This window comes from Calidris pugnax, unplaced genomic scaffold (assembly GCF_001431845.1).
Source record: "Calidris pugnax isolate Ruff unplaced genomic scaffold, ASM143184v1 scaffold8, whole genome shotgun sequence".
Lineage (NCBI taxonomy): Eukaryota > Metazoa > Chordata > Aves > Charadriiformes > Scolopacidae > Calidris > Calidris pugnax.
This window is the reverse complement of record NW_015090830.1, coordinates 23490616-23513449: the sequence shown is the minus strand read 5'-3', so window position 1 is coordinate 23513449 and position 22834 is coordinate 23490616. Positions and strand designations below refer to the sequence as shown.

Here is a 22834-nt window from a genome sequence, read left to right as displayed (position 1 = left end):
GATTCAGACAATCAGAGAACATATAGGAATATTTTTCTGCACATTCAATTTTGCATGCTCAATCATCTGCATACATAAGTTGGGGATCATCTTTTAAAAACATAGCCAAAAATTTGGCATTTCAAATTTCTACATTAACTAATACTCTGTTATTAAATACAGATACAGGTAAGTAAAAGACAAAACCAAGTGGTATTACCTAGTCTTTGACTCAGCTACTTAAAATAAGCTTTCTGCAAAGACTTGTTCTTTTAGAAAAGATTTGTCATTCCTCTGTGGTAGCTATCAATCAGACACAACTTTTTTTTTAAAAAAACTTTAAATAAAATAAAATGTAATAGGAATATTCGATCTTCCAGTACTGATCAATAGTTCTTAATCAAAATGTGACAGTCTGACTCATGGTCTGCAACATGATATGAGGTGGGAAGATAAGATTATTGAGAAATGAGCACTAAATGCTGTTATCTGTAATGTGGATACATCACACATAATGCCTATGAAGTGTCAGTAATGACTTAAAAGCTATATAATAAAGTCTACCTATAGTTAGCCCTTCTTTTGGCATATTTTTTACACTGGGTGGTAACTATCTACTGATTTTAATGCCAGAAAAGCTCTTGAAGATAAAAGGAATGTGATAATTAAAAAAAAAAAAAACAACCAACTAAACTAAACCACTTTCAAGAGGCAGAGATGAGCATTTTCTTCTACTTTCAAGTTTTTTTTCAACTTTTAAATAGAACCCAATTCCTGATTTATAAAAGAAAATTAATATTTGGACCTATTTATTTCTGGTTATTTTTAACTTTTCCTCTGCTTTCTCTTCCCTCACCTTTGTTTTCTTTTTTGGTACTAGTAAGAAATTATGATCTTCACTTAAAAGTGTATGTCTGGGAATCAGAAATTTTTGGGCTTTTTTTCCCAAAGATTTCCCGTGCAGCCACAAATAAACATCTTATCCTCTATGTCAGTTCTCACACTTGATAAAAGAACTTTACCTTTGCATTTATCTACTTTAGAGAGTGTTGCTTCTCTCCTTCTGCCTGTGATTCTCGATTGCTGACCATTTTAATCCATTCATGTTTGCAAAGTACTTGAGAATTTCAGGATGAAAGGTGCAAGAGAAATGTAAAGTATATTATTTCGTGGTAGAATGCTTTAATTAAAACATCATGCAAATGGTTTCAAATGGTTTCAAATGGTTTCTATGGTCTACATTTAAGCTGCTCACCTACTCTTATGCAGCAAGAGACAGGCTCTTCTTGAAAATAAGTCATATGAGGATCCTGACTTTAGCTGATGCTGTCAGGCATGAGAGGAGCTTCCCTCTCCAACAATGGTAGAGGGAGCCTAGGGAGTTCACCTGCTGCCTTTGTGAATATCTTCTTCTGTTCTCTAGCCCCTAATATTAAGTAACTCTGTGCCTTATTTTAGCATCACTACCAACCCCTCAAAAAGCCAAGAAAAGCAGACTAGTAAATGAAAGAGCAAATGGTGGCTTGAGAAATGTTCATTCCTTTTTGTTCACTGGGCTTTTCTAATGTTATAAGATATCAGGATTTTTCAAGCTCACCTGTGATCTTATTGGGGAAGACTTTCAAACTAAGCTGAATTAAATCAAGATCTTAAGTCATATGGCTGTGGTTTGGAAGACAGCCACATGGTTTTTCTACCATGCATTCTAGAGTTTTGGCTGTGGCCCTATTCTGATTTTAGTGCCTTCGTCAGATTGCCACTTTTCCCTGCTGCAGGCAACAACTGCTTCTCTTACTCTGCAGAACCTCAATTTCCAAACAAGATCCAGCCTTTAAGCAGAACAAAACTGTTTCAGCAATCATTCTAGAACTTAGCAGATGTAGACCTCTTGCTACCAGTTCTGGTTTACTGCTGAAGCATCTCCTTTCATTGCTTCCCAAGGGATGCCTTCCATGGTTGACCCCCTAAACGTTCTACCTTTCCTCTCCCTTGTTTATCATTGCTTCAAGAATCATGTCCATCGTTATGAAATAACGAAGGATTCGAGGTTACGTACATACCTGTTCCACCAAGTACAGAACAAGTTGTCTAAAGGCAAGAAAATTCATTAACACCGTATACCTTATTCATTATAATAATCTAATTTGGAAAGTCTTTTCATGAGTAAACGGACCTGAGAAACAGATGAGAGATTACACGTTTGCTAACGTATTCATACTGATGAGCCTCACACAAGAAGAAAACAGGGCCAACCTGCCGAGGCCAGTTTGTAGATTACCACAGACACATAGATCTGGAAACAAATCCCACCGATTACGACAGCACATGTTTTGCATATGATGTAAATGCACACCTTTTACGCAGAGACTTTTCAAGTATAGAAAACAATCTCATGGTTTTGTAGAGGATTGGTTTTGGTTTTTTAAATGTTGCTGACTTATTCATGAAACATTTGTGATTAAATAGTAAAGATATAACTTCTTATTTGATTGTCGCAACTTATTACTTGTTTTAATATAAAAAGTGTTCCCGTTTCTCTAAACTTCTCTCAGACTGAGCATCAGTTATATCATGATTTGTGCTTTTTACCACCTTTTTTTAACTGTATGCAGCTATATACCCAGAACATCACATCTATAATTTTATAGATAGTCACCTGTCTTTCCAGGATCCTCCATTCCATTGCTCTGGATAAATTTCAGTATAATTTATGCTGTTTCTCTAACTGAGGACCTTGTAAAATATTGTTTGCCTCCCACAAACAACCAGAATTTTAACATAAGCAAGCTTGGATGACTGAAGAAACAAGGAAGGATGAGAAGACAGTCTTGGGGAGGGGGAACAGCAGACTAGAAACATTGAAAATGCCTGTCTCAGAATTGACAACTGGAGCTTTCTAGGATCAACAGCATTTGCACCTCATTCAGGGCAAAATTTTGATACTCTCTTCATCCAACCATACCTAGGACCCCACAGCTGAACTTGTTAATGAAATTCCCTCCCACAGTTAAAAATAAAAAACCAAAAAATACTGAATATGAATGTGGAAGAAAGACAATTTGATGTTTGTAATTATCGAGGTAAACTCCACGACCTGCTGAATGTATGCAAAATGGACACTGGATGGTGCATATAAAAGTGGCATGAGCAGAGAATAAGAGCAAGTATTGAGACTTCGTTCTGATAGAGCAAGTCATCATACAGGATCTCCACCATGAGCAATAAAGGGGCTTCACTGCAAGGTAAGACTTTTGCCATTCGTTTTTTCGTAACTTTTGTATTTCTTTAAATTTAGATTGAATTAGGAAGGAACTGAAATTTAACAGCTCTAGAAATTGAGGTCTGGCAGCCACCTAATCTTCCAGTAACGGTGAAACCTGCCTCCGCCTCCAATGTTTAGTGTCCAAAGATTGGAATTAGAAGGAAGCTTGATCCCTTTTTTGCTCAGTCTTTTGTCTCCTAAGTCTACTTTTGGATTGGGCAGTGTCACAAAAAATTGGCTTGAGGGATGTGACACCTGCACACAAAAGACTGGATCCAGACTGCTTTGCTACACCACGTGGAAGGTAACAACTAAAAGTCATTACCCACAAGTCTAGAAAAGATGTAGTAATTTTGAAGTGAATGTTTTCATAACCATCTTCAACCTTCTAAGCCAACAAGTCTCAGCTTTTCTGATTCATAGAATTGTTCCTCAGAGTACTTTCCTAATCGCAGCGTGCGGCACATACCTTGTTCATGGGGGAGGAAGAAGGCTCACTTCAATATTGTGTAAATGCACTCTTCTTGCATTTAGAGCTAGAAAGAAATTTGTCACATGATAGCAATAGGGACAGCTCTGCTGATTATGGAGTACACTTTGATTTAGCATTTAAAAGAAGTCTAGTGAACCAATACAGGTAGCAGACCAATTTCCAGAATTAAAACTCTCAAGAGCATAGAACAGTGTTCTTTGAATAAGTTCATTCATTTACCAAATATTTGCTTTTAATTTTTTCCATTGTTTTTCTGTGCTTATTTTATTTCACCAGATAGAAAACTTGACTCAGTTAATATTAAAAGTTTTAAACAGAAGAAGTTTTGTGGTTTAGATAATTAGAATTCCTCTATATCAGTTTCAGAAGCTCAGGAGAAAAGACAAAAGTTCTCTCTTAGCAGTAGGTAATTTAGGGTTAAACTCTAAAAAGCAAAGCAGCACAGCTGCTAGAAATCTTCTGAAGGAACTCCCAGGACAATCAAACCCTTAAGAGAGTGACCTAATCACCCTTTCACAAAATTAATTTAAACTCCAAATGTCTGCAAAGAAAAAAATGGACCTGTGGGAGGAGGAGGAGAAAAAATAGAAAAAAAAAAAAAAAGACCAATCTATTTCCCAAATGCATGTATCTGTGCAAATATCATTATGTTTCTATATTTACACTGTGAAGAAGTTTGATTTTTTTTCCTTCCATTTATCACTATGTAATAAAGTCAGACACAATAGTAAGAGACTTCAGAATACAGTGTACACTGCAACACAGATTACTTTGTCTCCTCAGACTCTCTAGTAGGCTCTGCTATACAGTCAGGATGAAGGAAGGGAGAAAGGATAACAGAATTACAGTGCTTCCCTCCTCCTTTTTCAGCAGCCAGTACAGGGGGTACTCTGAGCCACGTGACAGCACAGAAAAAATCACCCAGCACCTGACACTGACACCTCCTTCTATACACATATACAAGTCAATGTGATTCCATTTTGATTTGTTTTAAACCTGAACAGGTTTGTTGCTGGCGGTCCTTCTGGTGTCCAACATGCTCCTGACTAAGGAAGGAGTGACCTCCTTGCCAATCTGCCCCAGCGGATCTGTCAACTGCCAAGTTTCCCTTGGGGAACTTTTTGACCGAGCAGTTAAACTTTCACACTACATCCACTTCCTCTCTTCAGAAATATTCAATGAATTTGTAAGTACTCTGCCTTTTCCTGAGAGCAAGAAAATATAAAAATGCAATTTAATACTTTTTAAGCACAAACATATGCTTACATATTAAATCCTTCAATAATTAAATAAATATGACTGCTGCACAGACAGTGACAGTCCCAACGGTGACCAAATGTGTGTGTAGTGCTGACCATTGCTAAGATCCCCAACGCTTCTATTAAAAGATACCATTTTCCCCATCATTCTTTATCTGTAGGACAAGTTTGTGTTTGCTGGGTGCCAGTTTCACTCTAAAGACTCACCAGAAACTTTTGACCCTTACAGCATAAAAGCAGCGATAAAAGCAATGGAACAACAATTAGTTAATACAGTGTTTGAATTGAAGCTCTTCTTACTTATCTGTTTCAATAATGCCTGTCCTCGCTGATCTGCAGGATGAACGCTACGCTCAGGGCCGGGGTTTTATTACAAAAGCTGTTAATGGCTGCCACACTTCCTCCTTAACCACTCCTGAAGATAAGGAGCAAGCTCAGCAGATTCATGTAAGTCCCATTTCTAATGTCATTCAGTGTGAGATAGAGCAGGAGGAAAGGGGGAAGAGGGAGGGTTAAGGAATAGAGAGGCAGCAGGCAGAGAGGGAGGGAAGTCAGCTCAATCAGAATAAAAAAGGCCAGGAGGAGGAAAGCACCAAAATGCCCAGAAAAGTTATTTACCATTTGCCAATACTAAGTTACAGACTATACAGAATATAGAGATACCAGTAATTCTCATCTTCATCCTTCCTTTTCCTGTATGTTACATTCAGTCATTGCATCTTATTTCCAGTTACAATATAGCGTCAGGTAGCAATGCCAGTTGCCACGTTTCTACACTACTGAGAACACTACAACCTTTGAACATTATCTTAAAACACCTTAGAGACAATTATAGACAATTATTATATCAACAAACATAAAAATACATTGGCTATATATGGAATATAGCATGTAGGCAGAGGTAAATAGCATTCCAGTAACCGAAAACACTGACTTTACTAAAGAAATGCTAAATAGGTATTTTTGCTGTAGGCAAAAGTGGTCACATGGTCATCCAAATCCAAAGATTCAAATGCAAAATAAATACTTGTAAAGAGAAACATGCTACATACATCCACTCTATAATTATAAACTTAAGGGAAGATGAAGATAATGTTGTTCAGCCTATGATCACAGATACCATTTAAAAATACTGTGGCTAAAACAATAAGCACAGGTATATGAATGGGGGTGTGCCAGGGAGAAATCTTTATCCCTTTCATGGTGGTAATATCTTTGCAATCCCAGTATCACCAGCTTCTCAGTATATCATTCAGAAATTCTATTGGTACAGCCCTCGATATATAACAAGTCTGGTTGTGTTCAGACCCAGTGCATCAAGCAAAGAAGAAATGGTTGAAACTACCATAACCATAAGCTTTATGAATGTTTATTGCCACAAGAAAGGAAGAAAGGACAATTTTTAGAAACAGAGCTATTGCTGGAAGCACCATTGTTCAAAGGGGAGGACAGATGAGTTACATACAGGCAATAAAAGCTATTTATTAGTTTACCATAATGTGTACCATCCATTCAGTACTAAATTAAAAAAGAAAAAAAAAAATCACTGAATTTTAAAATGTTCATCAAAAATCAGAACAGGAGTCCTGTTTTTTTTTTTTCACGGAGATGAAACACTGTTGTGTTTGCTAGTTTTTAACATGAAGAGCATTTAATGATATTTTCCATTACAACACTGTAACTGCTTGTGCTAATATTGTACACCAATATGACAACAATGACAAACTTCAAAAATGCAATTACACAGAGGTATCTAAGACAGGGCTACAGGACACCTTCAGTGCTAAGTCCTGGAATGATTTCCCAAATCACTATGTCTGAGGACATTGCTCTAGATGCCTCCTAATACTGTCAGCATTTTAGCCTCCCTATTTTAACTGCATTTTCTTAATGTGCGTGAGCAGCATGAAGACTTACTGAATTTAATACTGGGAGTGCTGCGCTCCTGGAATGATCCTCTCGTTCATCTGGCCTCTGAAGTACAAAGAATCAAGGAAGCTCCAGACACTATCCTCTGGAAGGCTGTAGAGATTGAGGAACAAAATAAGCGGCTTCTAGAAGGAATGGAGAAAATAGTCGGGCGGGTAAGTATTAGGTCCTTAACATCCTTCTGACCTGTTGCTATAAGGAAGACATACAGTGATAGGTGGTCCCTACCTGGAATAGGAAAGGAAACAGTAGACAGGAGGGGAAAAAAAGGAGGCAAGATAGCTGAATCTGAGAACTTTTAAGCTTTCTTCTTTCAGCGTTCTTTTCTTCTCCTATCTTGCAATTTCTAAAGAGACAACGTGATGTGACTGATACACCATAATCCAGCGTACTCCCAGTCGTGCTTCAAGGGAAGCTATAATCATCAGGGCTGGAAATCATCATTCTGCCTTTGAATATTTTGAATTTGCAATCCTGATTTTTTAAGGATGTGTCTGTGATTTTTCACACGCACATATTTATATGTATGTTTTAGCATATTTATACACATCTGTATACATACAGGTATTGCGTATAGTTTTCAGAAACAGACACTGTGTTTAAAACTGTTCTGGAAGTCTGGGCTATTGCAAAGATGTGGCATAGAGCAAAGTAAGCATGTTCCATTTTTTGCCCCATAGCGGTTCCTCCGAACTCCTGCTCTGACTTGGTTCCCCCTACACTTGTAAGGTTAGACGAGAAGGCTGTTGTCTGACAAAACCCACACTCAAATACCCCTTGTTATCAGTAATTGATTGAAAGCTTTCCTGAATAAAATCAGCCCTAACTTGTTTATTTTTAAAGGGGCCTCTGTTAGTCCCTGAATATATCATTCTGTCAGTGAGCGAAGATATTAACAAGAGGTTCTGAATTTACTGGCTTTTGCTTAGGCTCTAAACAGCTGAAGAGCATTAAGAGTGTCACCATCACTGTATCCACTACTTTCCAGAAGTGCACTTATGGTCGCTCTCTCTTCCAGTTAGGTGTCTCTTTACTCAGAAACCCTAGCCCATCCAGACCACAAATGCATTTATCAGTACAATCAAATACATCTCTACCCCATACTCGCATGTAAAAAGGGTGCAGGCAAGGATCCAAGATAACAGTAGGAGTCAGGTGCTGCTACAGTTACCCTGTCACCACCTTCTCATTCACATTATTTACCAAAGGAGGCTGAAGACAAGACTGGCAAATTCATTAGTGTCAAACCACGATTTTGAGTGATAGCAGGTTTTTGGTTTTTTTTTTTTGCCTGTTGCTTAAACTGAGTGCTAGAGGCTCCACAGATCCTCTGCTACATGCTTTTACAAAGTACAACTGGTGGGCAACAAAGAAGATGCACAAGCCCCAATGGGCACAGATTTCCATGATATGAGAAAATTAGTGACTGTCTCTTTCAGAAAAGGAGACCTAAATGAAGCTTCACCTCAGATATTAACTCACTACATGAGTTCCTACACATAGCTTTGTAACATGTGACTATCACTCAACATTTTTTATTTTTTTTAATGGAATCTGAGCTACAGTAGATCTGAAGATACATCTGAACATGTACTGTTGAGAGATTTGTCTGGTAACATGTTCCTGATGCTGCCTGTATCGGAGAGATCACCTAAGCAATGGGCCGAGACAAAGCTGGAGATATACACAAACCAGTTCTAGGACAAGTGCTAACAAAGACTTCAAGGTGGAGGGAACCAAAAAGAGTTGTCCGTGCATGAATGAAGGTTTGATTTCTCTGCAAAGTCAGATTCCGTTAGACATTGGTTATCACACTAGTTCTCTTAAAACACTACTGACACAGTTAAGTTTTTTACATATTCTAGAGAAATAAACTGAAAAATCTAAAAAATTCATTAAAAAAATACATTAAAATATAGAATATTTTACAGAATAATGGGAACCATAACAGGAAAAACGTCAGAAGCCATACACTAGCAACTAGCATCCCTCAAGGCCAGCTCTTTACATGCTCTGTTCCCCATCCAGTCAGATTCACTCTCATTTACTACAGTATCATTTTGTGACTTCAGGTTCACTCTGGTGAGACCGGAAACGAAATCTACTCCCAGTGGGAAGGCCTTCCATCCCTGCAACTTGCTGACGAGGACTCCAGACTCTTTGCCTTTTACAACCTGCTGCATTGCCTCCGCCGAGATTCCCACAAAATTGACAACTATCTCAAGCTTCTCAAGTGCCGCCTGATCCACGATAGCAATTGTTAAATACTCACGGGCCCAATCGCTTCCCGAAACCCTTCATCATGGTGTTCTTGTTGCTTTGCCACTTTTCATTGCAAACTTTATGATAAGTTGTGCTGTACAGCATCAGGATCATCAGTAACTTTCAGGCATGTTTGTGTGAAGTCTGGCTGCAACTATTAGCACCATTTATCTTGGCGTTTTTAAATGCTATAAATTACTTGTATGACAAGAATACACTTTTCTGTCTTAATCTCCTCACCTAGTAGCATTTCAGTGATAACCAGATCATGCAGATACAAATAAAAATGTTATTAAATCCAAAAGCGCGTAACACTTGAGTGGTATCAGTGAATGAAAAATAGCTGGTATGGTTTATACCTTTAGCAGTAGCTTCTCTTTTTGGATCTCAGTCTCCAGTGGCTGATGACAGAATATCTTACTTTCCTCCCTTCCCTTATTTCCTTACCCCTGCTCCCAAAAAAAGGAAAGGAAAAAAGAAAAAAAAGGAGGGACATCAAAAAGCAGATTTATCAGCTAGTACACTAAACTACCCTTAATTAAAAGTATGGCCTGAAATCCAATCTATTTGGATCGATGCGTTTACTCTGTACAAAAACTGTCTGAGTAGGGGAGAGGAAGGTGAGAAATCCATCCTGGCTAACATAACCATCGATTGCCCATGCAGTTCATGGAGAGAGAAGAGACATCCGGAATTTTAAGGACAGATATCTATCCAGGTATAGCTACTTCTCTACTATTTGGAGAAGAGGCATTTCCAAAGGAAGTTTTGTTACTTTTGAGGTGACTATGTGAGGTCAAAGGAATCAATAGGTTTCAGTAGGTCCCAACAGGAAATGTTGGGCATCCATACCATATCCACCTAAGCCTTCGCATTCCTCACAAGTGAGGTGGTAGTTGCAGTTGCGCATAAAACTTTCAAGCTACAAAAAGGCAGTAGCTGAGCTAAGGTCTCTGCTGTCCTAAACCCAAAGGGTCTCTATTCACTTTGGGTTTAGTCACACTCAAAGCTTTTAGGGCACTCATTTCAGATCACTACAGTTAGACATCGGAAAATTGGAGAGACCAAAACAACTGGCTGCTTTTGAAAAAATCTGGCTTACAGTCACACAGCAACTAAGAAACCAGAGAACAGCCAAAGCCATTACAGAATCACAGAATCATATGGGGTTGGAAGGAACCTCTGGAGATCATCTAGTCCAACCCCCTGCCAAAGCAGGTCCACCCAGAGCAGGTTGCGCAGGAACGTGTCCAGGCGGGTTTTAAATGTCTCCAGAGACAGAGACTCCACCACCTCCCTGGGCAGCCTGTTCCAGGGCTCTGCCACCCTCAAAGTGAAGAAGTTCCTCCTCGTGTTTAGATGGAACTTCTTATGTTCAAGTTTGTGCCCAATGACCACATCTATATACTGTCTGTGTAAGCCATAAACAAACTCGTCCCTGGCTTCATCGCACAGCTTCAGCAAAGATGAGCTAAAATTCTAGTCAGCTCCTCGTGGGTCTGGCTTCCCACTAGACAAGCCCACTCCATTGCTCCAGAGTCGAGCCAGCTTGCAGGAAGAGTGAAACACCTGACTAGATGGGTTTGAGGGCTTAAGACTCTCATTACCATAACAGAATAATCACAGCCATGATAGGTATTTACATAAGAGATTAGATGGTACCAGTTGCTAGAAAGGTCTCATTTTAGCCATCTCTGTATGGATGTAATGATACTTGCATTTCTAATTATGTGTGTATATATATATATATAATGGCCTTTTAGTCTCTTCATGTTTTCAATTATTGATTGCCTCGGGCTTTATCTGGGTAAGTATATACTAAGCCCATTTTGAATATATATAAAATCACCCATACACTAAAAAAATTCCTTGTTGGACAGCCATAACTGACATTTTCTATTAGCCCTGAAATGCACAAAACTCGAGGAATATGCAACAGTGGTTTAAAAACACACAGCTGCACAACACCACAGTCAAGGAAGAAAATGGGCAAAATTTGCCAGGCAAAATGCAAGTGCTCAGACTAGAATTTAATCTGATCAAAATATTCTATTTTCTGTTATAATGCCAATGGGGACAAAAAAGCATTTTAAAGGCAAAAAAGAAAAAATATCCTTTGTAATTATCACAAGTGCTTAGAATTACAGTGTGAGTTCTTATTCAAAAGAAAACATGAATAATGGGACCACTCTGTATTGAGCTGGAAAAACGATTATGTCTCGCTGAGTAAACTCCTACCTCAGAATCTCTTTAGAATTCAAAAGCAACTTGATTAATAGGGCAGACATTCATAATTTTACACTTACATGACTAGATCTAAAACAATGACTTTCATTAACTGCTTAAAAATTACAGTGCTAAAACAATTGTTTAAAACTTGCATGCACTGGCTTTATTATAGCCTGTTTTAGTACAATTATGAGTTTTTAATTTCATAAAGAAAGATGGAAGAGAATGACAAAAAAATATTCTAAACAACTGAAAAAGCTATCTGTTTTGCAGCTGTTTAGCTAAAGGGGTATTTAAAAGTGATTTGGTTAATATTCTGAGTCATCACAGCTGTCACAGAGACAGAAAGACTTGGAAGCTCACGAGCACATTCAGAGCTACACCTTCATCGTCAAGTGCCCTGGCATGGACAATGCCTTCAGGCTCCCAATGTTCGAGCCACAAGGCAGGCCAACTGGCAACTCTCTTTCTTCCAGTTGCTAATAAGAACAATGCATTCTTATTGCACTAATATTTTGGTAATTGGTGCACGTTCGTAAAACCTGAGCAACTATTGTCTTTCGTCCAATAAAAACAGTTACGTAGGAAATCTCTTATTTCATACACAACTGAATTTCGAACAAGCTTGCTCTTTCTCAATGAAAGAAACTGATATCAAGAAGAGGTTTTTTCCAAGTGTATTAACTTCTGACTGCTTCAGGTTTCCAGCATTCAAAATGGCTAGTTTTCTAATTATTTATTCAATACCCAGATTGGTCATATTTAAAACTCTGCTGGTTTCTCCACTTCTGTTCGTTTAAGATTGTTTAATGATAGGAAGGGAAAGGCAAGGTCCACATGGCTGAAATATAGGCTCAATTCCATTCCCTTTGAAAATGATATTCAAGCTTCCATAGATGGCACTAAACTTAAGACCTTGTGACACCGAATCTAAATGGGATGAAGTTCAAGCCAATTCATCACTGAGAGCATTTATCACTGAACACAACAGAGCAATAGAGATATGCAAAATAAAGATCTAACTTGCTAATCATGACTTGTATCTAGACTCTAGGACTATATCCAACCACTGGAGCAAACAGAAATAATTTTGAGGAGGATTTTAAAGCCAATGAAGGAAGATTTTACTGACACTATATGTCATTTGGAACCAGCTGCTTAAACTAGTAATGTGATAATCTCTCCATCATTCTTTTTTTTCAAGATCCTACAAAAAGCCTCCAATGGTTTAACTTCTAGCAGAAAAAAAACCCAAAACTATAACAAGGCAACTAATCTGTACAATGCAGTTTACCTTTACAATATTATTTCAAAGGCAATCCACAATTCTAATAACAAGGGATACGTGTAGAAAACGCAGATATCTTCTAAATTTAATTTCTGAGCAACAAAAATTCTCTGAGGGCTACATTTTAAACGGAGTCTGTGTATTATAAATGAAATTTACACAAACAACAGATTATGTCAGAGATGTAAACTCAGTAATCATACCTATGTAAATATCCATATACTACAGAAATCAAATACTACAATCATACATGGAAATAACAACACAGCCATACATATTCCCACTGAAATTACTGGGTTTACTGATCTGTAAAGCTATTTACATGTATGACTATTTCTAACTCAAGCTCTTAACGACTTGTGCCTGCAAATTCCTTTGGTAAATCTTGAAGACTGAAGCTGAGCCTCAATGTTCAATTCCATTGAAATTTAACACTGACTATCCATACGTTTATGTTAAGTGTTAAAAAGAGATTTAAAACTAGTTTTAAAACATAATGATACCTTTTTGAAGCTCTTTATGCTTGTATCCACTTTAGGAATGAAGCTAAATTCAAATAAACATCAGTCCTGGAAAACAGCAGGAATGTCAGCCATGGTTTTCAAACTTTTTTTCCCCAAACAACTCAATGACTATCAGATAATGTTTCAACAATATCTACTATCATTGGGATTTTAAGGCTATATTTAGATATATCCCCCTATAATTGAACATTTTAAAGATGTACATTTTCCCATAGTGATTTTTCATTTCCTTTCATGTATTCAGCTATGAGAAGGAAATGAAAACAGATGAGTAATGGTGCACAATGTCCTCTGAACTATATCTTTGCAGCGCAAACTGTCCTTATCTTTGCTGAAAAAAAAGGGTTCAGAGACTTCTCCCATTTTCCTTGTTTCCTTTTTTTTTTTTTTTTAAGGTCCCATGGACAGATTCTGTGGAGCACAAGGAAAATACAATGCTATTTTGAAGGAAAATACAGAAGCCACCTTTCAATCTATAAATTTATTGTACATTGAGGGAAAAAACCAACCCTGTTGCTTCCTTTGTCACTAAATGTCTTTTGTACCACCATATTTACGCTCTTGCAGTCATTCAAGAAGCTCTAGAATCTCATGCTGACATTTCGTATTTTGGGAAGAATAAGTTGTCATGGCATACTGTCTTCTAATTCATGTGTTCAAAAGAGAACTGAAGGGTATAATCACATTTTGTTGCTTTCCTCATGAAGGAATTCTGAAGTTCTTTCACTGAGAGGTACATTTTATATCAGCATTGGCTAGGCCACATAATCTTATTTTTTTCCTCAGAACACAGTGCAAGTGGTAACAAACTAAGTGAAAGGAGGTTGTAGAAAGGTTTTCAGGGTCACAGAAACACTTGGTCTCTCGCTCAAGAACCATTGATGTATAAACAGAATAAATGAATGTTCATGCCCTGTTTACTATTGACACTGAGCCTCACTAAAACTTCTAAGGACATGTCTTGGACTGGGAATTGCTATATTTCACAACCATTTAAAAATTACGGTGTAGACACTAGTCAAAATTTGTTAAAGAGAGCTTTTACAACAAACACTTCTTTAGATTTTATCCAGTCTGCTACCAGAGAGTGCTTTGCCAAGCATAAAAATCAACGGTATTTACCAACGCTATTTAATAGTAGCAGTCCCTCAAAAATTCCCTTTTCCTGTCAAACATCACCACATTAATTATGGGAACACTTTTCTCTTTTTAATAAATGATAGGGTTCATTACACTGAAGAATACCAATCACTTATTAATTCACATTAGCAACAGTGTGAGTCATCAAAAATGCTAAGAGCACTCACTCTAGCATATCAAAGCAGCTATAAACCTCATATTGTTTGTATCATATACCACATGTTGCAAGGGAGTTTGCAGAATACAAAATACATAACATGCATGTGCACTCAATGAATAGGAATTAGTTTGTGCACTAAATGACTAACTCTAAAAATATTCTCATTTACCGATGGAGCTTTTTTCCCACTGTCAAGCAGGCTACCTCCTTCCAGCTTTCAGCGTCAAATAAATCAGAAGTTAATAAAGAATATTATATTTTTTACAGCATTATCAGAATTACTAGACCCACGCTCATCGACCAAATCATCGTGACTGTACACTAACACAGAATAAAAAAAAGAGCCCCTTCCCAGCAATGTCCTGCACTGTTTGCTTATAATTTAAACAAGTTTGAATCAAAAGTATACAAAGTGTGGTATATAACATAGTTTGTCTCTCTGTTGTTCTTTTCACTCTATTGCTAAGGTAAAACCAGTTCCTGACATATGTAAATATTATTGTGCTTACATTTACTGACTTCATCTTTGAAAGCACTGTGCATGTTTTGCAGGATTAGGCCAACAATCATACATGACAATAGGCCCTTTCATTAGCCAGATGATTGAAATAACAATAATCTTCCCCAGGAGCCATTATTGGGAGATTTCCAGCCTGATTTCACAGACAGAAATAGTTCATATAGCTCAAAAAAGTTTCCAAGTCTTTTGATGACTATCCAAGCCTAACTAAAGCCTCAGAACCTTTTGGATGTTCCAACATCCTGGACTTACAGCACATGTACTATAACTTAATATGACAAAAGCTACTTGAATCAATTTGATTTGCACGGTACCTTCATGAGACCCATGCAATAGAGACCACGGGTCCTCATGTCAAAGCTAATGCAATAAGCAGCTCAGCAATTCTTTAAAACGGCTCTTGTGTTATTTGCGAGGAATCTGTTCCTCTGTGTCCCTGTTGCATCAAAGTGAGAAAATAAAAAGGATTCTATTCTTTATCATCTTGTACTAGAAAATACTTCATCGTACTGGAAAATTCTCTCATGCTCTCTCAAGGGCCATGTGAAGGGAGAAAGCGCAATGCACAGCCTGAGTTTATTGAGAGATTAGCTTTTGATGGATGGCACCATGAAAAATGTAAAGCAAAAGCATCCGAAATGGTTTGCAAGAAGTTTAGGATACCCATTTCTTTTTATTTGCACTTGAGATTTCATCTAAGTGAAAGTACAGCTTAGGTGAATATAAGACATAAAGAGACTCATGAAAAAACAAATCTTCAAGTTTTTAATACAGTGGTAGATAGTAGCATTGTTCTGCAAAAGATGCTTTCTGTCCCCTAGACAACCCTCCTTCTGCATGTCATAACTCACAGAAAAAGGTTCACTACTGCTCTGAGAAGGAAAAAGTATCTGTGTAAGTAATTTATACTGTGCACATCACCTTAATATCAAAGCATGACATACCTGTAATAGCCTCATTATCAAAGGGATTATGAATTCTGTCTTGACCTAAATTAAGGGTAATATTATGTATTTATTGTCACGGCATAAATCTGACTGGGGACAAAACAGCACAGTGAAGCTGTAGAATGACAGTGCTACAGTCTTGAACATGCACAACACATTTTAGAGACATGGTCAAAAAACACCACATGCTCTCCTCCAAAGCATGCACTGAATCATAGAATGGTTTGGAGTAGAAGGGACCTTTAGAGACCATCTGGTCCAATCCCCCTGCTTGGGCTGGGACATCATTCACTAGGTTAATTAGGTTGTTTAAAGCCCTGTCCAACCTGACCTTGAATGCTTGTGATGATGGGGAATCCACAACTTCTCTGGGAAAACCGTTCCAGTATCTCACCACACTCATTCTAGAAAATTTCTTCCTTTTATCCAATCTAAATCTACCGTCTTTCAGTTTAAAACTGTTGTCCCTTGTCACTACAAGACAAGACTCTCCCTTTATACACTGAAACGCCACAATAAGGTCTCCCTGGAGACTTCTCCAAGGCTGAGCAACCCTTCATAGCAGAGGTGTTCCAGCCCTCTGATCATTTTTCTGGATCTGCTCGGACAGGTTCATGTCTTTCTTGTACTGGGTACACCAGAACCGGACACAGTACTCCAGGTAGCATCTCACAAGAGCAGAGTAAATGGGGAGAATCACCTCCCTTGACCTGCTGGCTATGCTTCTTTTGATGCAGCCCAGGACACAGACAGATACAGTGCTTGTGCAAAGTGTTTGGTTTTCTTGGCTACCAGCACACATTGACAGTCCATGTCCCATTTTTCAACCACCAGTATCCCCAAGCACTTCTCCGCAGGGCTGCCCTCAATCCATTCATCCCTCAGGCTGGATTGATGCTGGGCATTGCCCTGACCCAAGTGCAGGACCCTGCACTTGGTCTTGTTGAATCTCATGAGGTTTGCACGTGCCCGCTCCTCAAGCCTGTCAAGGTCCCTCCGGATGGTATCCCTTCCCTCTAGCAAATCAGAAGATGAAAAATGTTTTTTTATGTTTCACAGACGAAAGATGGTTTTGATTGAGTTCCAACCTTAAAACCAATGACCAAGACTTCTTTTATACATATTTAATTGTAGCCAAGGCAAACCGTGTTTAGGCTTAATCTTCAACATAATAGATTTATATAGAGGAAAGAAGTGGCACTCATAAGATTGTTTTGAAAGCAGAAACTTATTTTATATTAATCCATATCCACGATCAGTAAGCGGAGACTTTTTTGTTGGTGGTGGTTTTTTGTGAAATACAAAAGTATATTGCAGTTGAACATATTAATGCATAAGGATAATATAATAAATACGCACATCTTTCCTAGAGCTAGTTAGAAACAGGTATAGTCCCAAAAATATCATTAAGTTAGGAACATCTTAAGAAATGCTTTTTTAAATTTCCCATCTCCTTACAGTTAAAAAAAAACCCCAAACATGCAATGTAATTTTTTACATGCAATGAACATGTAGTAGCAAAGCTGACATTTAGCAAAGAAACGTCTCTTACATTTGTCTTCAACTTTTCCCTCCCCACAAATAAAGACACATTCTAAATCAAACCAATTAAATGGTGCTTCAGAATTTCTTCCCATGTATTGACTGAAACCAATTCTGGATTCACAATTTACGGAAAGAAAATTGAATTTTTCAGTGAAATGGCCATTTTAAGAAGCATGTAATTTCACCATACTCTCATGAGAAAATATTCCTTGAGCAGGGATCTCCATCAACCCACGATTTTAACAATAGTTCAAGAAATACTTCTTGTTGGAAAAAAGGACCAAAAAAACAGTAAAGTGCTATGCAAAAGCTTTTGAGAAATGCAATGTTGTACGAAGTATATCAATACACAGCTCAAGATGAAAACATAAACTGAACAAGTAGCTTGAGTTCTTTGAGACAATTTCTGAAAAACAGTAATTTTTTTGGATTTCAGAGATAGCCACAAGTCAGTTAATTAACACCGATTTTCAAGTAACATCTAACAGACTTCTGATCCAGTAACACCATGACTAAAACAAAAAGAGACTGTCTTAACCTTGTCCCTGTGGCCAGCAGCTAAAAAGCAGAAATACAGAAGGATTACATCAAAGGGAACTGGAAACTCTTTTTATCCCCTCTCTACATAAGCTCATGCCCTTTAGAAATTAGGAAATACCTCCCTATTCACAATTAGTTATCAGCAGTTGTAAGTTATCAAGATTTCTCCAGCGAGTCCCTCACATGGGTTCTTTCTTTCAAGGGAAACCTAAATTCAATCATACACTAAACATACCCTTTCCACCCCAATGGACATTTTTAAAGAGCTTCCCTTTTTATCATCATCAATTTTACGGACTTTGAAATCATGATGGAATTGAACCCAAACTATGAATTACTTCTTTAAGCAGCCGTTACAAGGTAGGGTGCTGAAAAATGGAAACAATGAGGGATGAAGCCACTTGTGCTACTCCTCAGCGGCCAGAAGCAAATGCAGCTCTGTATCTCTCTGCCAGCACTGGCCATTGTTCACCGAAGAGCACAACGCTCAGCACTGCCTGTCAGGGCACATAGCGCCTAATCTCTGCGGTGCTCATTCTCCCTCCAACACGCCACAGTCACTCTTGACACCCTAAATTTCAAGAACACGGCTGTGTAGGCCTGGGCAAGCCTACAGCCACAGGGAGGGGGGACAAGGCGAAATGCCGGGAGAAAGGCTGACATGCTGAGGGCAGGCCGCGGCAGGCCGCAGCAGCCCCACAGCCTGCTGGGGGTTGCTAGGCAACCGGGGCCTACCACTGCCCCCAGGGCCTTCAGCGCAGGCCGAGGGGATCCAGGGAACTGGGGCAGGGAAAGGGTTTCTGATCTGCCAGAAGAGAGCCAGGCACATATATATATATAAAATATATATATTATTGTAAATAAGAAAGGGGCAGGAACAACCAGAGTGTCACTCCGCTTTCTAATTCAGAACGTTCAGCAGGTAGTAGGCTTTTTTGGTGTGGGTTAGATCACACGGCTGTGTAGGCCTGGGCAAGCCTACAGCCACAGGGAGGGGGGACAAGGCGAAATGCCGGGAGAAAGGCTGACATGCTGAGGGCAGGCCGCGGCAGGCCGCAGCAGCCCCACAGCCTGCTGGGGGTTGCTAGGCAACCGGGGCCTACCACTGCCCCCAGGGCCTTCAGCGCAGGCCGAGGGGATCCAGGGAACTGGGGCAGGGAAAGGGTTTCTGATCTGCCAGAAGAGAGCCAGGCACATATATATATATAAAATATATATATTATTGTAAATAAGAAAGGGGCAGGAACAACCAGAGTGTCACTCCGCTTTCTAATTCAGAACGTTCAGCAGGTAGTAGGCTTTTTTGGTGTGGGTTTTTTTTTTTTTTTAATGTAACTGACAAAATCTGGCAACAATGCACAGTGTAAAAAGTGACATTTTGACTCGAAGGGAGGAATTATTTGCAATTTGTTTTGAACAGAAGCTTAGTTCGTGTCAGATGTGAACCTCCAGACAATCATTAGTTTAAACTGCCTGCTATGTGTTTAAAAATTTCAGTCAATTTAGAACTGATCTGAATTGCAAATGGGATGGTAATAAGCCATTAGGGAACAACATATCTCTCTTTCACACTTGCAACCCTCCGCTTTAAGGGGCCTCGACTGCACTGAAATATGAAAATACCATTTTAGTCATGTGCGTTGCTGACAAACATAGAAATGTAGGAGGTACAGACTTGGAAAGTGGCACTCGGACAAGAAGACCGGGAGTCGCCGCAGGAGCAGAGAAACGGGTGTAGGCCCCGCTTTGAACAAGAGACAGCAGTCAGTTTTCCACAGAATAAATACTCTGACTTGCTGATGGCACAGTAAAACACAGGCCTGGCTTCTGACTAGTGCCTGGTTATTTTGATTTCTAAGGATCTGAGGCGTTTCTCATCTTCTGTGAAACCATTTTGGTAAACAAGTGTAGGCTTTGCATCACCTAACGTTTTCTGCACAAAGTTACATGTCTTTCCTCAAAATTAGCTGTCTAACAACCTTCTGTGCTCAAAAGAATGAGAAGATACAATTTTTTTCATTCTGGAGCTTTCAGCTCAAGGCAGCTCTCTGCAATACACAGATCCATGGACTAAGACAATGTCTGCACAACTAAAACAGAGTAATTATCTTTTAGATGACAGCATTAAGCATCGTAGGTGCTATCCCAAGTATCTTTTTCCACTGAAGAACATTATAATATCACCTACTGCTGTTTATAGGTGTTTCATAGGTGGAAAGACTTTCCTCTACCCTAGCCCTATAGCCATTCTATAGCCACTCTTGGGTGGCTGTCACTGTTTTTTATACTGCCTCACAAAATTATATACCTTCTAAAATTCATCTATTTCATGGCTTCTTGAGTCTGCAGCTGAGGCTGAGTCTGTGTCTCACCATACCGGCTGATGAGCAACCTACTCTCTGCATTCAAACAGATTCCCAAGCAGCTATGATGAAGGGAGAAATGCAGATTTCTGACCTGCATCTGTAGAAGCTGAATTCTGGTACCTTAGTACCAATCAGTGCAGGAGATGTTCCACACCATTGAATATTCTTACAAACCTAGAGCTGAATAGTTTCCTAATGGGATTCTGGGACTCGTTTCCCCTTGAAGTTGTAGGTCTAAATACAGCTCCTGGAGATTTCATTTTTACAGAACCACTTTCTTGAGGTGGGGTTAGACCAGAGACACCAACAGCAGACCGCAGAGGCTCTGCAGAGTCTCACCTTATGGGAGGTCCAGCTGACCCAGATGCTGCTACGTTAGCACGCATGCTGAACTGGATTTCTGCAGAACACTCCTTCGATCATAGGAGAGCATTAAAGTGGATATTCCATTAATTCTTTCATGGCACATCCACTCAATCCCCTCTGGTTTTCAGAGATAACACCTTATAATTGCTGACTGCAGGTGAATTTCAATATTACACCACATCTCAGCTTTCCTACAAGGTTCACATCAGCTTCTGTCCAGCTGGCAATATGCTATAAAGGGGATTGCTTGCACAGTACTTTTATTGAACTGCCATGCAGCGGAAAGGAAAGGGGCACGGTCAAATAGGTCAAATTTAGACTGTTGAGCCAGAGACTTTGCATAAGAAGGGGGTAGCAAAGCAAGGAAAATGCAACACAAGTAAAACTGTGGGAGCAGATGAGTAGTACAAGAGCTTGATTAACCAGCTTCCCACCCAGGACTGAAAAAAGCCTCCTGATCTAAGCCCCTCTGCCTCAAACTGTACCTGCGAGCACACATCTAAACCAACCTCAACATGGGCTTATTCTATTGACACGGTCTTCTAAGTCTTGATGCATATACACATATATACACACACATATGTATAACTTATTCCACTTTGATGCTTGAAAGAAGTTCTATTGCATGAATATTAAAAACAAAGGGACAAAATATTTTCAATATTCAAAATTTCATGTAAAAAGGGCTATAGCAAGGGAAGGGAAGACGTGAGGTTTTGTTTTGGATTACTTCTTCAAGGACAGGTACAGCTAAAACTACCATGCAAACTTTACAGACAATGCTGCACCAGCAAAAGTAAAGATTTCCACACTCTCTTATTTTCTGGGAACACTGCAGGCTATTCATCTCCCTCAGATCCACATAAAATAAATTAATCCTTTCCAATTATCCTTGCAAGGTATATTTGGGGTAACAATTCCCTACTTTCATATGTACACGTGTGGAGCTTCCACTCATTTTAGTGAGATAAAAGATGTTTCCAAATTGGATCTTTGAAAAGGTCTGACATTCAGTATTTATTATTATAGTAAAGATTAAGAGCAGTCCTACTGAACTGTAATATTTAAAGACTTACTTCTTTCAGGAGTGATATTATGGCACAGGACAATTAACATATTTCCAGACGTATATCTTTCAAGCAAAAAATTTCCTGTGATAAATACAGAATTAAAAAATGGTATTATATGTTAATGCAGATGCAAATGGAGTAGTTAAATGCTTCCAAATCTAAACTCCAGCTACTAAAAATTTTCCCAGCAATTGAAAAGCAATTAAAAAAAAAGAATATTCAAGCTTTTCTATCACTACCTTGGGTTTAAGCACGACAGTGCACAGAATAAGCTACTCAGAAAGTAGCAAAATATTGTAAGGGGAAAAACATAGAAAACCTTTGCTCTCTTCTTCTTTTTAGTGACTTCAGGCAGTTCTGTATTTCTGTGTCCTTAAATGAGGTATTCAATATTAATTCCATCAACTACTCTGGCAAAGTGTGTACAATGCCAAAGTGCATGCTCTAAACATATTTTATTTTCCAAACACAAATTGTTTGTCCTAAATGGATTCTTGCATGTACAAATTGCACATACACATGCGTAACCTGACAGTTTAAAGATATACAGGGAAATTGTTCAGATTTACATATCTGTTCCATTTACATTTGAAAACTGACTTCCATGTAGAAGGTTCTTATCCTTATTTGACATGTGGCACAGGCCAAAGATCTGCAGTTGTATTTACTGAAAGGAAACCAACACAAACAGTGAAAGGGAAAGATATGAGCAACTTGGGAAATGTGATTTCTTGGACTTTTAAGCATGTGTGTGTGTGATAGTCGTATACTTTTTGTGTCAGATATTTGGCTATCTAAATATTACTTTTCACATGACATAGTCCTGAGAGCATGTAGTATAAATTATCGTATATCAGTTATGAAAAGATAGTCATGTGAATGGAATCTGAAAGACAAACAATCATCTCTCAGCTGCAACTGAACAAAATCCAAACACAAAGTAATATTTTGGTTT

The 22834-nt window shown here is 38.6% G+C and overlaps 1 protein-coding gene across 2 annotated transcripts; it reads left to right on the top strand.

The window, feature by feature from the left end:
- Positions 1-1931: 1931 nt before the first annotated feature.
- Positions 1932-9587, top strand: PRL (prolactin). 2 transcript variants are annotated; one of them, XM_014940797.1, is made up of 6 exons: positions 1932-1949; positions 3861-3864; positions 4739-4920; positions 5333-5440; positions 6898-7077; positions 8995-9587. In XM_014940797.1, exons 1-6 carry the CDS (start codon positions 1932-1934, stop codon positions 9184-9186), a joined length of 684 nt encoding a protein of 227 aa, XP_014796283.1. In that variant the 3' UTR covers positions 9187-9587. The 2 variants fall into 2 exon arrangements, with proteins under 2 accessions (XP_014796283.1, XP_014796282.1); XM_014940796.1 differs by lacking the exons at positions 1932-1949; positions 3861-3864 and adding an exon at positions 2902-3221 and having other exon boundaries at positions 8995-9488.
- Positions 9588-22834: the final 13247 nt, after the last annotated feature.

Bases quoted from the DNA above. Each gene is read 5' to 3' on its own strand.
- PRL (XM_014940796.1), top strand. From the start codon at position 3,194: ATGAGCAATAAAGGGGCTTCACTGCAAG. The intron at 3,222-4,738 runs GTAAGACTTTTG...AAACCTGAACAG, and splicing joins TAAAGGGGCTTCACTGCAAG to GTTTGTTGCTGGCGGTCCTT. The intron at 4,921-5,332 runs GTAAGTACTCTG...GCTGATCTGCAG, and splicing joins CAGAAATATTCAATGAATTT to GATGAACGCTACGCTCAGGG.